The 16,242-nt window shown below is 42.0% G+C and overlaps 1 protein-coding gene across 1 annotated transcript in view; it reads right to left on the reverse strand.

The window, feature by feature from the left end:
• C7 (complement C7) overlaps positions 1-16,242 on the reverse strand; it is a 28,658-nt gene that overhangs the window by 12,164 nt on the left and 252 nt on the right. Inside the window, exons 2-15 of the mRNA XM_075138154.1 lie at positions 16,013-16,068; positions 15,169-15,244; positions 14,086-14,227; positions 13,148-13,289; positions 12,176-12,314; positions 8,965-9,099; positions 7,517-7,760; positions 6,762-6,875; positions 6,179-6,345; positions 4,925-5,153; positions 4,181-4,352; positions 3,723-3,810; positions 2,217-2,349; positions 1,021-1,212 (exon numbers count right to left, since the gene is read on the reverse strand). Of these exons, the coding sequence (XP_074994255.1) occupies positions 1,021-1,212; positions 2,217-2,349; positions 3,723-3,810; positions 4,181-4,352; positions 4,925-5,153; positions 6,179-6,345; positions 6,762-6,875; positions 7,517-7,760; positions 8,965-9,099; positions 12,176-12,314; positions 13,148-13,289; positions 14,086-14,227; positions 15,169-15,244; positions 16,013-16,068 (2,029 nt within the window). The remainder of the gene's footprint in view (positions 1-1,020; positions 1,213-2,216; positions 2,350-3,722; positions 3,811-4,180; positions 4,353-4,924; positions 5,154-6,178; positions 6,346-6,761; positions 6,876-7,516; positions 7,761-8,964; positions 9,100-12,175; positions 12,315-13,147; positions 13,290-14,085; positions 14,228-15,168; positions 15,245-16,012; positions 16,069-16,242) is intronic.

Raw genomic sequence — 16,242 nt, forward strand, 5'->3', positions numbered from 1 at the left:
CAGCAGTGAGCTGTTTATGTACAGCTATGTTATTCCTTCTGAAATCCTTACGTTTCCTGTGCATGTGGATATGACACAGCGGCAGATGACTTACACTGGGATTGTCACAGGACTCTTGCCTTTTGAGGTCTCAGCCTGACTGTCACCTGCCTCTTCCCTCAAGTGAGGCAACCTCACGCAGCAGTTGGCTGATAAGGAGAGGACAGACGTGAAATGTAGGAGACATGCCTAGTCTTCCACAGTAGTGGCTGTTGTCCCCAAGCAAGGGTCTCTCCAGGGATAGAGAGGCCTCGGGTGAAGAGGCAACTGGCTGGAAGCAGCAAGCTGCTTGGATGCCTGTAAGTCACTGATCAGCATCATAGGAGGGCTCAAGAGAAAGCCTCATCTGCCTTCCTCAGCTGGAAAAGATGTCTTAGAGCTGCTGTATGCTGTAGCCCATTTCCCTCTCTGCCAGTGCCTGCCAGTATCAACCCAGAGCTTAAACAGCTGTTACCATGAACTTGAAGCAGCATTTTCCCATTGCTTCCAGTTCCTGGAGATTTACTCCATATCAGCTGTGTGACTGTCAGATGAGCAAAAGGACTCATCCAGCGCTGACCTCCTCTGCCATGAGAGGCTGTGGTGCACTCAACAGCTTCCAGATAGAAAAGACGTGTCTCTAAGGTGCAGCTCACATGGTGGTGTTGTTACACAACATGGGTGGAAAGTGAATTATACTTGTTTGGCAGAATAGGCAGCACACATCTCAGGCAATCTCTTAAAATATTGTTAGCGACAATACTTAATGGTAGTAGGGGAGTGGGAAGCAAAAAGCTGAAAGGAAACCTCACAAGAAATGTCCTAAAGCATCTTTTTTGAACAGCCTGCAGAAAACACACTCTCACCTTTTCTATGCTTCCTGCTGGTGATATAAGTATGGTTTCTCTATCACTGTATCAGCTACAGCTCTGTCTGACATAAGCCATAGGCTGTCCAGGAAAGAAACTCTTGCATTGCACTTGGAGGACTGCAATGTCTTACCTGGTCTCTTGCACTGGATAGTCTTCATGTCAGGAGACCACTTGAGATTGGGTTCGCACAAAACGGAGCGTGCCCCTTCTAAGTACATGCCGTGTGGACAAGACAGAGTTATTCTCTCACCAATCTCATACACGGGTTTCCATGGCTCTCCTTGCAAACCCCCCTCCAGGACAGGCAGGAGGCAAGCGGTTTCTAAGGATTGAAGCATTTGAGATAGCCACAGTGAATCACTGGATTGCAGAAAGCAGTCACATATTTTATCTTCTTGTAAATTCCTTAACAAATTGAATGGTAAGATTAGCTGGTTTTCCTTTAGAAACATATCAATCATGTTAGCACCAGATATTAACTCATTACACCAGCCAAAGATGTGCAATACCAAGGACAGAGTGACAATATCTTCTCCTACTACCTGCAGGTCCAGCCCTAGCTTGAAGAGGGCTTCTCTGCTTCTGGGACCCATGCTTCTGTTGAGGGTTCAGGTTCATACCAGAGAGTAACATCCTAGCAGAGAGAGGTCATACATATAGGACCCTGGGAGACCATGTACTGATACACAAAGAGATGGCATTTAAACAGTGTGGACTAGCATTTGTGGGCAGTCAGTCCTAGTTGGAAGGAGGAAAGGATGGTGTTGAACTGCAGGTCTGAAAATTCCAAAGTCTATAAGATCACATTCAAAGCTGACTCACAAATAAAATGTGCAGAGAAAAAAGAAATCCTAGTGGTTAGTGACCAGTTTAGAGGAAAAGAATGACGTGGGGAGATCATCCAAGATGTAAAGTGATCTTTGGAGTTGTGTTCTTATGATAAGGCAGTTATTTGAGAACTTTGTGGTTGCCCAGTGCTGTCCACTGGACCTTTTCCTCAGTTGGCTTTAGACATAGACTCATTCCCGTCGTTCTTGGGTATAGCCACAGGACTGAATTAAGCAACAAAGTTTGTTTCCACAGGAATTTAGTCTCCCTCACTTCCAGCCTTCCTTAAAACCGGACTTTACGGGCATGTTTCTATTTCAGTATTACAATATCTGTATTCAAATTAAAAGTCAATGTAGACCTGATTATGTCTAGGGAACTGGGAAATGCAGGTGTGTACTTTTTCCCCCATTGTTATTGGAAACCAGATGTTCAGAGAAGTTTCACTGGAATTCAGGAATGGAGTTGTATTTCAAAACAAAAATCAGTTAGACATACCCTGGCAATATCTGTCTCCAACTTGCCACTGTAAATTACTGCCACACTTAGCAACAGGATTACCAACAAGAGAATATCCATGTCTGCAAGCATAAACAATGCTTTTCCCAACAGGGTATGAGTTTTCAGCATTCTGAAAGAAAAGGAACAGGTGAAATTTTGGATATACAATCTAAGAACCACCAGCAGCGTTGAACTCCCTTTGATTCTGGGATGCAGTAGCTGAGGACAGTGAGAAGTACTAATGCCGCTCTACAATGCGCTGATGAGAGTATCTGGGAGCAATTCTGGTTATCAATAGTCAGTAGATGTGATCAAAATGGAGACAATGCTGCAAAAATTTTGGTAGAATACAGAATATTTGGGCTACCTTAACTTAGCAAAAGGAGGGTTAGAGTTGAAGGTATCCTGTGACAGAGGTCTGGCAGTGGTACGTCAGTGATGGAACAGCGCTTTCCTGCCGGAGTATAAACTGACTGAAAATATGGCTGTTATCAAGCATTAGAGGGGGAACATAAGCTCTTGAACAGCCTTCTGGGGGGATCAGTGGAGAGTATATGGCTTTGCTAATTCTTAGGATGGCATATTATCAGCTTGCTAAAGGTTAATGTGATGTGGTCACTCATAAGAGCTGGACTTGAAAACACAGGTCTTTTCCCATTTTATATACCACTCTCTTCTAAGGAGACATCTTATGAAAAATTGACACAAATTGCACAGTTTTTGCCTTTAGTTTGTGAACCAAAAATATCAGTATAGGAGACAATTATTGATTACCCCCAAAAAAATCATTGGCAAAAGAGGGAGCACAAAATTTTGGATCTTGCCTCAGGTTGCACTTGTGCAGAGACAACTATTGCATTTTGAACTAATCCTTTTATCTATTTATTGAGCAAAAATACTCTAGACAGCCTTGTAACATAAAGAAGGCATAATCCATTCCTCCAAGGGAGAATTTAGTCTCCCTTGTTAAATAGGCCCAAGTTACAGTCAGCCAAATACCTTTGATCATAGTTTCACCAGGGAACAAGAAAGTGCAATGGTGAGTTACAGGGTGTAGCGTGAAGACTCCTAAAACCCGTTTATAACTTTGCTGTGGACTTGCTGGATGACCTTGGGCAGTTTACTTTCTGTGCTGTTTTTTCTCTAGTTTCCTGTGCTTTAATATGTAATCCCTGTGGCTCAGAAAATTTTTAATATATGTATAAAGATAAAGGACAAGTAGATTACTTTTCTCTGTAGGTACCATGGTCCAGAAAAGCAAAGATTTTGTTCCGGTTTTAGGGGTGAGGCTTTTTTGGTTTTCTTTTATTTTTAGTAAGAAGTCTTGGTTAATGTCATGTAAACTTCAGCCAGGAAGAAATGCTGAGAGCGCTGTTATATAGTAGCTCTGATACTAAGCTTATCAAGATAAATACAAATTTGCAAGTGCATATCTGTATTAACTGTAATAGAGACACTGCAGGTAGGGATAGGACAGATAACAGAGTAATAGAAATAACTTACTTGAACAAATCCATTTTCCAAGAGAGGAGGAGGTGAACAGAATTCTGTAGGAGTTATGGATAAATCAAAACAGTGTGGTTCAATCAAGCTATGAAGCAAAAAAAGTACAATTTAGTTTGAATTTTGCCTCCCTTCCTTTCAAAATTCTTCACTTCTCAGTGAAGCCCATTTTCAAGACTATTATGCCTGTCATTTACATGACAATTATACTTAAATCAGGCACTGCCAGGCTATCTGAGAAAGTGCTAAACAGAATGGTGTCAAGTTTACTGGCTTTTACCCTATTTTCTACTCTTACCTTGTATCAGATTCACAGCTTCTGAATTTCATTTTGTTTCAACTTAAATATGAAAGCTCAGTAGGTGATCTTCTCCCTGAATTCAATAGCTTATGCACCTTTCTGAAATAAATTTTTAAATCTTCCTGTAGTCGTGCTCCAAATGTTTTTTTCTGCTTACCGAAAATGCTGCAACTCTTCATCTTCGCATGGTCTGCTTTCACGCTGCTCTCCTATGCAGGTCTTCCCCCCGCCACGCGGGTGGGGGTTGTTGCAGGTTCGACTCCTTGATTTCCTTCCCCCTGAACAAGGACTCCAGGAGGACCAGCAGCTCCAGTGTCCATCAACAACACCTATGCAACATTTGGGAATATTTCACATTAAACCACTCTGTAGGTGGTTTAAAGGCACAGGCTGTTCAAAGCCAGTGATGGTCCAAACTGTGCCCTTACAGAGGATTCCAGATTGCAATGATCTAATCTTTCACCTTTCCCAAACTTGCCTTTTACATAGGTATAATTCCATGGAGTCTATATATTATCAGAGTCTAACAGAACATAAAAATAGCTATCAGCTACAACTAATTACAAAATTAAAAAGCAAAAATTTTTGAAGTTATTGATACTCATTCCTTTAATATATATACTTATTTATAGAAGGTTACATTTTGAGTGGTTAGTATTGTCCACTGCATTTAACAAGAATAATAAAAACAGTTCTTTGTTAAGTACTGTTTGGACACGTTAAGCCAAGACTCAGGCTCAGGATGACCCTCCCTGTGCTGTATGTCTGCAGCGATATCTGACCCAAGCAGCCACTGCACATCAGCCACTTGTTCAGGTTGTGCAGTGGGACAAACAGACTCTGGAAGCAGGAGACCACACTTTGCCACTTCTAACCTCTCACAAGTTTTAAGAGTGCTGACCTGGCTGATCTTGCACGAGAGTTCCCAGCTCACAAGCTGCTCCAAAGGTGTAAGGCTTGCAGTAACACACACACTGAGTTCCTTCCACGGCCACCTCGCCACCATTCTGGCAAGGCTGACATTTGCAGGGATCATTTTCAGCCATATATTCTTCAATGGCTTGTTTTAGGTAATGCTTTTTGACTGAGGAGCAGGGCACTTCCTTTACCAGCTCATATAATGGTGTTAGCTACACACAGTAGAGAAACATTTATATTAAATAGTTATAATTGGGATATAAGAGTTTATAAGCACATTCCGTCATGCAAAATTATTTTTGATGTATGCTCCTGCACACGGGAGTTGACAGATTCTCTAATTTGCTAGCTAGCTAACTAAAATCTTATGTTAGTATTTAATATTAGCCTTTTTCTTAAAAGTCAGCTCTGCTTAACAGCATCCCTTAAATCTAGTGGCAGATTAGTCATGTTTGAACATACTTGAGCTATGACATTACGGCTGAGATAAAAGTGTAACACAGACCACCAATGTACAGTAACCCGAATTCTCATCCAGTTATTACCAGCCAAAAAAGCTGGAAATTTAAACAACCCATTATGGTATTCCATTGAGCAGTGATTGAAAGTAACAATAAGCAAAACCATTTTGATTTCTATGGCCTGATTTATGATATTCTGTGCTTTTACATTTAATTGAAAACTTCCTGACAGAAATCTTTTGGGTTTATACCATTCTTCAGTATGTAGGCAGTTCCCAAAAGGGACTTAGACAAGGTAGCAGTGAATATGGCCATGCTCAACTTCGAAGTGTCTGGCTTCCAGAGTCTCCAGTTATGCTAAACTTCTGGATGCAGAGAGAAGGAGGAGGGATAAAAGGTATACACAGAAGTTGGCAAGCTGGGTGGAAGCCACACAGACCTGCCAATATGCATTTCAGGAAAGGGACTATTCAAATCTGGGCTTTCTCCAATGCTAGGATGACCCTCCATTCTTAAGCAGAACTCCACTAAAGTCACTGGAGGCTGGTAAGGTTGTAGGTGTTGACCCGCCAAAAGGACTTAGATTCGTGACGCAGCTGATCATGGTAGCTTCATGACATTTTCTTCCTGTGAACTTTCCTTTTCTTTTTTATAAAGTGATCTGAAAACAAAATGATTGCAGACTACAGCCTGATTAATCACTAGCTTTAGCTTAATCATTTCTCTCCTTGAGGTGATCCCATCTGCTCATCTCTGCTTCAGGAAAATAGCCTTACCTTTTGTTTAATTACTCTGGGATAGTCTGTTACTGATCTGGCCCAAAAGGAGTATCTCTGACTGTTCCCAGCAGGATTATTCAGCTCTAGATAACTAAGGCCAGCAACAGCACCTGGGCTTCCTCCTTCTATGTAGGGGTCTCCTTTAATCTTATTACCACTGCTTCCTGTAGATTCAGGATAGGAAATACAGAAAATACCAGCATTGCTGTATTTACAAATGGAAATAGAAAAAATACATGCAAAAACTATGCTAGCAAGTAGTGAAAGAACTCATTAGTGCAGATCAACCACCTGTGCCTGGATCAAGAGGTCCTACATAGTTAATATATAAGAAGTATCTGGTTTTGCGGGTGTCTTGGCAGCCCTGACTTAGGGTACTAGTACTAGTTACTGGGAAAGCATTAGCAATGATTGATGAGTGTTGGAGAGCCTTTTAAACCAGGCACTTGGTGTCTGGGTTCAGCTTGTTAAGATAGAGTTCAACAAAGCTATCAACACCTGTTCCTCATTTTGTCAGCTATTTAGGAGCAGATGAAACATGGAGACATGACAACTGTACAGGTCACTGTTGAACATTTACCTGAAGAAGTCTGTAGCAGTTCATCCAGTTTGGAGCACTCTACTTTCTTCTTTTTCACAATGAATGCATTCCAGCCCGATGTGGTGCACTCGTACATGTCTGTTATGCTCATACCTGCAGAAAATCAATCCATTAACAATACTGTACACAGAAAGTGTGTTGGATTGATTTCCGAGTTTCCCAATTGACTTGAGATGTCATGAAGTATTATGCCTAAATTAGAAGGCAACATCCTGTCAAAAGGTACATGCTAAACCTATGGATGATGGCTGGGAGATGGGAGGTGTAAATGGAAAAAGTTTATTGTTTCTTTCATCTCTTTTCTCAGCAGTCCTTAATTCTACAGCACTGCTCTACACTGAGTACCATCATATGTGTCACTCTGGTGTTTGGTCTGTTTGTAATTTATTCTGCTTCACACAGTTTTACCCAACCTTCATCTCCAAGTAACTTTTAAGCTTTAAGATTATTTGAGATTTAGATTGGCACTAGAATTCAAGTTTAGCCTGATGAGGTCCTGAACCAAGTATAAAATCTTTGCTACCCAGAGCACTGCAGGTCACAGATGTGGATCTAGAACTAAATGTTGTGGTTTCATCACTTTTTCTAATCTTCCTTCTTTTACCCGTGAAGAGAATGTGGTGACTAGTAGAATTCTCCTACCTGATTTTAGATATTAGCTGGGAGAACATGCAAATAAATTTTTCTCCTGTTTATTCACTTTGTCTCTTGTAACAAATACTCTAGTACTCTACCTTCTGCTTTCATTTTGTCAGTATCCATATGAAAAATAACTTTGTAATGTCCTCCTAGAGATCCAGAGTGTAAGAAATGAGTCCCAAAATGTTCAATAAGTCTTCGGTAGACGTTGTACTCGTAGACAACTGGAAGGTTGGCCAGTTCCTTCCAGAAGGGCTCCGCAAGAGTGAGAAAGTCTGGGCGGTTGTTAATAAACTGAGCAACTTCCACACTGTTCTCAACAACCATCAGCTGCTCGCTCTGGGGGAAGGAAAAGACGTCAGTCATACTTCATGTCACTATCAGGATGGTTCCTACTAGCCAGATGACATGCACGTTATATTGGCTACTAACCAACAGCGTTACAGAGCTGTTAGATATATCTAACAACTATATATAGATATATATAACAACTCGGTGAATGCAACAAGAATACCCTGAAGTTAGGAAATCTCTTTTGGACCTTTATTTATAGTGGCTGCAACATCCTTCTTTTCCTCTTGTGTACCTGAAAGCTAGCACAAGGACAAATAAGAAAGGAAAATATCACTCTTCAAAGCTAACAGTGGTTTCCAACACCAGAAGCCTGGTGGTAGCAGGTTAACAAGCCTTCTCTGAAAGCAAATCAGAGGCACTAGAGAGGTCTTATTTGCACTGCTTTTTCTGGAGGAGCCTTTCTTTGTAAGGGGCTCTAGCCATTTTGAGGTTGCTGCTAAATTATAAAATCCTATATGCCTATACAATATTGTTCACCTCAGCCTCTCAAAGTTGCTTTTGAACTTCGTTATGCTAAGTCTCAAAATATGTCATTGTTAGTGTGGTAAAATGAGCTTGTCCTCTGTCAGCTTGGGGGCCATAAAATATATAAATTTGTCACTTGATTTTATTTGCTATAAGATAGAGGTTATACTTCATAACGGAGAGTTACTTTCAAATTATTTATCTAATGCTCCTTTTTAAATAAATTAAAGGCATAAGCACTGTGACCTCCTGGCTGTTTAAGACCAGATCTCTCTCTTAATGGATTTCTGCTAGTGGAAAATGTATTATAAAATAAACTAACTTTAATCACAAAATTACTTCAATATTTTCGCTCCAAGATACTGACAGAGGTAATAGAAAAAAAAAAGGCAGTAATTCATTAGAAGAAAATGGAAAAGATTAATCAGTTATGTGAAGAAGCCACTGTTTTTCTTCCTCAAATAGGGAGGAAAACAGCTAGTAAATAAAGAAATTACTAATAAAGAGGTAAAATGGAGAAAGTAAAAACAGCAGCCAACCCTTCTTAATTGATAACCAAACCAGTGGTCTCTTTGTAAAGGTCTTATGGGATTTTTTCTGTCATGCACTTCGTGCCAAAAATATCTGAATAAAACAAATATTTGCATCTCACTATAGAAGCACATGAAAAAATGATGAAGATGTTTATGCAAAATACTAAGCCACAGTGACAACTTATACATACCTTTTGACTGTGTTGCAGAATTTTATTCTGTGAATAACTGTGTCCACTGTTTGATTTTTCACACCTCTCTGTGTGTTTCATGTAAGACCAGCTGCTGTTGAAAAACTCATAATTGAAATCATTCTGAATTTTAACCTAGAACATGAAAGATAGAATTCTATATAAAGAGCTTCATGAAGAATGTCAAAAAAGATAACTTATATAATAGAGCAAGTCCTTCCTGATGCAAAAAATCCAATGTGTTTTTCAGGCTGAATCCATTTCAGATTTCATAAAAAGTACTGACAACTATTGGAAAGGCATTACGCCTAGGATAGGCATTACATGAAGGATCACAGGTCAGCAGGAGAGCGCCTGAAGAGCAGCACAAAGGAACCCCATCCAGACAGCTTCATCGGGGCCTCATCTTAAATGCCTCTATGCAAACGCACATACCATGGGGAATAAACAAGAGGAGTTAGAGACGTGCGCATGCCTGCAGGGCTACGATCTTATTGGCATCACAGAGACGTGGTGGGATGGCTCCTATGACTGCAGTGTTGGAATGGAGGGATACAGGCTTTTTAGGAAGGACAGGCAGGGGAGATGAGGAGGGCGTGTCGCCCTCTATGACCAGCTGGAGTGCATGGAGCTCTGCCTGGGGATGGATGAGGAGCCCACCGAGAGCTTATGGATCAACATTAAAGGGAAGGCAGGGACAAGTGACATTATAGTGGGGGTCTGCTACAGGCCACCCAACCAGGAAGACCGAGCGGATGAGGCCCTCTATAGACAGATAGGAGCAGACTCACATTCACAAGCCCTGGTCCTCATGGGGAACTTCAACCACCCTGCTATCGGTTGGAGGGACAACACGGCAGGGCATAAGCAATCCGGGAGGTTCCTGGAATGCATCGATGATAACTTCTTCAAGTGATAGAGGAGCCAATGAGGAGAGGTGCTATGCTGAACCTTGTTCTCACCATCAAGGAGGGGCTGGTGGGGAATGTGAAGCTCGAGAGCAGCCTTGCAACAGTGACCATGAAATGGTTCAAGATCCTTAGGGCACTAAGGAGGGTGCACAGCAAGCTCAGTACCCTGGACTTCAGGGGAGCAGACTTTGGCCTCTTCAGGGGAGAGGGAAGAGGGGGCCAAGAAAGCTGGTTAATATTTACAGATCACCTCCTCCAAGCTCAGGAGCAATGCATCCCAACAAAGGGGAAGTCAGGCAAAAACGCCAGGAGGCCTGCAGGGATGAACAAGGAGCTCCTTGGACACACTCAAACACAAAAAAGAAGTCTACAGAGGGTGGAAGCAAGGACAGGTAGCCTGGGAGGAATTGTCCAAGCAGACAGGTATCAGGTTAGGAAAGCTAAAGCCCTGATAGAATTAAATCTGGCCAGGGACGTCAAGGGCAACAAGAAAAGCTTCTATAGTTACGTTGGGGATAAAAGGAAGACTAGGGAAAATGTGGGCCCTCTCCCATATGAAACAGGAGAGCTGGTTACCCGGTATATGGGGAAGGCAGAGGAACTCAATGAATTTTTTGCCTCAGCCTTCACCAGCAAGTGTGGAAGCCTCACCGCCCAAGTGGCAGAAGGCAAAGGCAGGGATTGGGAGAATGAAGAACTGCCACAGGTTCGAGACCATCCAAGGAACCTGAAGGTGCAGAAGTCCATGGGACCTGATGAGATTCACCCACAGGTCCTGAAGGAACTGGCGGATGAAGTTGCTAAGCCACTCTCCATCGTCTTTGAGTGGCAGTTCCCCCTTCTCCTGTTGCAATAGGCCCTGCTGAAAGTTTGTGCCCATCTTTCTTATAAGAGCCCTTTAAGTACTAGAAGGCTGCAATAAGGTCTCCCTGAAGCCTTCTCTTCTCCAGCCTAAACAACCCCAACTCTCTCAGCCTGTCCTCATAGGAGAGGTGTTCCATCCCCCGATCATATTCATGGCCCTCCTCTGGACCTGCTCCAACAGGTACATGTCTGTCTTGTGCTGAGGACTCCAGAGCTGGACGCAGTTCTCCAGGTGGGGTCTCACCAGAGCAGTGGAGAGGGGCAGAATCACCTCCCTCGACCTGCTGGCCACGCTGCTTTTGATGCAGCCCAGCATACGGTTGGCCTTCTGGGCTGAGAGCGCGCATTGCTGGCTCATGTCCAGCTTTTCATCCACCAGTAACCCCAAGCCCTTCTCGGCAGGGCTGCTCTCAATCCCTTCATCCCCCAGCCTGTATTGATACTGGGGGTTGCCCTGACCCATGTGCAGGACCTTGCACTTGGCCTTGTTGAACCTCATGAGACTCACATGGGCCCACTTCTCGAGCTTGTCCAGGTCCCCCTGGATGGCATCCTGTCCCTCACGCATGTCGACCACACCACTCAGCTTGGTGTCGTCTGAGGGCAACCAAGCTGGTGAAGGGTCTGGAGAACAAGTCTCCAGAGGAGACGGCTGAGGGAACTGGGGTTGTTTAGCCTGGAGAAGAGGAGGCTGAGGGGAGACCTCACTGCACTCTACAACTACCTGAAAGGAGATTGTAGTGAGGTGGGTGTTGGTCTCTTCTCCCAAGTAACTAGTGATAGGACGAGAGGAAATGGCCTCAAGTTGCGCCAAGGGAGGTTTAGATTGGACATTAGGAGAAATTTCTTTACTGAAAGAGTGGTCAGGCCTTGGAACAGGCTGCCCAGGGAAGTGATTGAGTCACCAACCCTGGAAGTATTTAAAAGAAGTGTAGATGAGGCGCCTAGGGACATGGTGTAGTGGGCATGGTGGTGTTGGGTTGGTGGTTGGACTCGATGATCTTAGAGGTCTTTTCCAACCTTAAGGATTCTATGATTCTATGATTCTATGCTTTTGATAAATGTGAGACAAACCAAGTTTCTGAAACAATGACTTCAAACAAAGCGTATCTCTGTAAGATCTCCACAAAGCACCCCAAAGCCTTGTGCTTAGGATGATCCAGGCCAGTGCTTATGCTAAGGAGATGGCTTTACATTCAATCTAACTGTGAGAGAATTAGAAATCACATCCAAGGAATTACCATTTTTTTCCTTTCATTTTAGCAAGACACACACCAGTTTGTATTTCAAAATAATAAGCGACTGCAGAGAGGGAACAGGCGTCATTCAGCTGCATTTAGGGAAACCTACCTGTCAAAAGACCCTACAAGCTTTGCATCATTCTCCCAGTTTTAATCATGACTCTAAATATAAAGCTGTGTTTAACAGAAACATACCTGGAAAGTATAAGCGAGAACGCTTTCACTCAGCCTGTAGTATTCTCTCCCATCGCCGCTAAAGACCTTTCTGCATTGTCCTCCAAAGCTTTTTGTATGAATGACTCTTCCCCTAGTCTCACCAGTAATGGCATCAAAGCTACCAGGAGAAAACCAGGAAAGATAATTAAGCCAAAGTGGTAAAAAATTATTTTACAGGAGGCAAAAATTACAGAGCCATTATAACTGAATGCTATACCTGCAGATTAAGATCATAAGCTTATTTACGCAAGAAAAAGAGATATCAATTGATAGACTTCTATACCTGCAGAACTGCAGTGTGCATAGCATGTTACAAAATGGAAAGTAAAATGTTGCTCTTGATTTGTCAATAAAAATGAACACATATCAATACCTCTTAACATTAAGACCTCATATCTATCACAACTGATTTTATTAAGTTTTATTGTTCCATCAATTAATGCAACACAGAAACAACAGGGCATCCATTCCAAAATGTTTTTTGTATTATATCTGAATTATATCGCATACCAAGTGATACAACTACGCTAAAGAAACTTAAGATTATTATTTTGCTAGGCTGCAGATGGGATGTATAAACAGAAATCCATATGGATCCACAGTACTAAATGCAACAGCAATGACAAAAAGAATAAGCCTTGCTGGCTCATTTTTTCCATGCTGATGATCATGTGTTATTGGTTGACATTTCATTTCATATCTTAAAAGATGTTTTGCAATAGCAGGAATGAAAGATAAAATGCTTTATTCTGTACTTCAGATCAAAGATCCTGTACATCCTGGCTGCACTGAGCCACTGGCATGACGGAGGCCGTTGTACTGAACATTTTTGCATATGGGACACTTTACCATAGGCCCAGGAAGCCCATCTGTACAGCCAGAGCTTGTAAATACAACAAAAATGTAAATGCATTTGGCACCAGTATTACTGAGCTTGCCATAGAACATTACCCTGTTCCTGTAAGTTCTGAATTTGGAGGTGTTTTATCAATATCACATACAGTCGTCTTCTCTTCACATCGATCTTCATCTGCACCATCTTCCTCACAATCCTGATCTCCATTGCACACAAGAGATCTGCTAATGCACTGACCTAAATCAGAACAAAAATGCATGGGGAAAGGAAAAGTGTTTGTTCATTTAAAAATAAATCACCTAAAATCTACTACATTAATTAGCTTATTCACTCCCACAATGAACAGCCTGTGCCCAAGAGGGCTTGTGAAACAACACTAATGTAGACTTAAAGCAATAGTGTATAGTACACTTGAAGGAACCACAGCCATTCAAGGCTTATGATACACTAATAAAACAGTTGACCTCTAGATTTATTTTCTGAGCTTTCATCCTTTTACCCTATCATTTGTGATTAACTGTGATTATCTCTCTGGTAGCACCAAAACATGTTTATCATGTTCCTCTGTGATAAACATCTACCTACTGAGATAATGTGCTTTTTTGTGAAGGTAATGGAAGCTGCTTGGATACAAGGACTGGTTTAGGGAGCATTAGTTTCCATGACCCAGATGATTTCCAAGATGTTTGGATATAGCCTAGAACAGCTTCGAATAATCATATCTAAGCTTGCATTCCTTAATTACCTTCTCATAATGAAAAAAATGGTACTCCAGGGCAAATTAGTAAGGCAGAATGACTTAGAGAGGCTACCAGGGCTACAGCATGTTATCTGCACAGCTCTGCAACACTCCAGATGAAATTAAAAACATGCATATTTGAGGCTGGAAAAAAGGAAACATCCTCCTAAATCAAATTTATCTGTGGGTCAAGGGGTCTGCAAAGCCATTGCCCGTTTACTAAAGTTCAAAGATAACACGGTTATCTTCTTAACTTTATGACCAGAAAATGGTGAAAAAGATCTTGGATGGTACCTGAGAAACACCTGAACCGATCACCACAGCCATCTTCTGTTGGGCATCCCCTTGTCGGGGTGCATGGTCTTGTTTCAAAGGCATCCCCAGAGCAGGGGTTTCCCCCATACTGGCCATAAACTGCTACTGTCCGCCTCCGAATCTGAATGTAAATCAAGGTAGATCTTAGAAAATCCAAATGCAAAGCAGGAATAGTTTACTAGTGTCGAGGCAATGCTACCACTCTGCTGCTGTAAGGAAATGAGACTTTCACTAGTTTTTTTGAGAAAAACCACACTTGGTATTACCACAATATGGTAACAAACTCTCAAGTTAATACAAAGGCAACTATTTTATCTGTAACGTCTTTAGAATGATGCATAAGCTTGGCTGGTTTGTTCAAAAATCTAATATGTAACTGAAACCAAGAGAAAGCTGCTGACGAATTTCACTTTTGTTTTACATTTTTAATAGGATCAATCATGCCTGATATGAATTTGCTAAAGTTCTTCAGAGTAAACAATGTCATTAAGGAAGATGACAAAATCTAACATCATTTGCTTCTAGAAAGAATAAGTACTGTCTCATGGCACATCTTTAATTTTGACTAATCCCTCCCTAATTGATGCAACATCAAAGTAAATGAGAAGGAAAATCAAAAGCAAGTGTATTGCACATCAATAGAGTTCCACTGTAAAAATCATCAACTTGTTTTCATTGAGGATAATACTTTGCAACCAAGTTTTCTTTCCTTGAGATGTGACTCCACTAATGAAAACTCAACAGAATTGGTACAAATCAGCATGAGCGGAGGAATGTCTCAGTTTACCAAACAGTTCAGTTGAGCTTTTTGGAACTATCACCAAAACAAAAAATGCACAAAATATTTTACAACATCAATATCATAGCTTTGAAAGGAAATATACTGGGGACAGACTGGAGGATTTCCCTTCTGAGTTCTTTGTTCTTCAGCTGCCTTGTTCTGCTGGGGTTTTTGTCTGACACCTGATTTGGGGGTTTAAAGATACAGTGGCTCCTTAATTACTGGGAAAAAAGCATACGCTTATTAAGTCATGAGTACAGAAAAGGTGTGTCCGTCTATACCTGTTTTTGAGTACAGCCATCGCACTCGGACCAAGGGCCAAAAGAATTCCAGCGACAATGGACTGGGGGGGAAGAGCTACTCCAGTAGTATTTTTTGCATTGAAAAAAAAAAAAAAGAGAGGAAAATAATCAGGGATTTCTATCCATAAGCATTAGTGCAAAACTTTCCTAAATAGCAAAGCAGGCCTTCAATAACAATTAGGAGTATGATCAGGCTCCCTCTAAAACCACTTCGATTTGCTTTTCATGTGTAAGAATGAAATCAGTCCCAGCTTGGGCTTTCTGGTCACTGAAAAGAAGAAACTAGATACGTTCACCTAGCCTGAAGATCGGCATGGACTTTGTGCAACCATAATGCAAGCTTCAAAGACCAGCTTCACATTGCAAAGCAGGGAGAGGCCAGACCACATCTGGACACGGGCAGGGAGCTGCCAGGGGCTGTGTATGTGTGCCATGGCGTGCAGCAGACCTTCCCGCGGCAGCCCCAAACAGCCAGTTTGCCAACGGGAGGCACTGAGGGTGCTACCTGCCCTCGGGATGGGTGCTGGCTTGGGGTAAGCTGTGCTGTGTTTCACAGATGTGTGTTGCTGTGGCTCACACCACTGCTGTGTGGTCTTTTCCTGAAGGGCGTCTGACTCCTCTGGGCAGAGGTAAAGGACACCATAATGCCTCACTCTTGTCACCACTGATGGCAGTGGCAGTGCTGACACCGAACAGTGTCTCCTCTCCCAGGAAATATATCTGAAGACCCCTTCAAGACCTGCCCCATATCACGCACCAGAAGTCGTCTGTTAAATTATACATGCTTAGTCTTCAGCATATAGTTTACTAAAGAAATATTCACCTGGAAAAAACGGAAAGGAAGCCTGAAACTTCCAGTAACAGAAAAATCCCCAGCACCTGAAAAAAGAGGAGCAAAAGCAAACTTACTTTGCTTTACTGCTTTTTCCATTAGGTCATGCAGCTATTCTAACTTTCTGCAATCTTTACACTAGTCAGCCTAAGAAATAAAGGAGAGCATCACAGCTTTGTTGTGCAAGCTGTTGTTTTTTAGTTTTCTTCTTTTTTGCAATA

The sequence above is a fragment of the Calonectris borealis genome, chromosome Z (genome assembly GCF_964195595.1).
Source record: "Calonectris borealis chromosome Z, bCalBor7.hap1.2, whole genome shotgun sequence".
In the NCBI taxonomy this organism is placed as follows: Eukaryota; Metazoa; Chordata; class Aves; order Procellariiformes; family Procellariidae; genus Calonectris; species Calonectris borealis.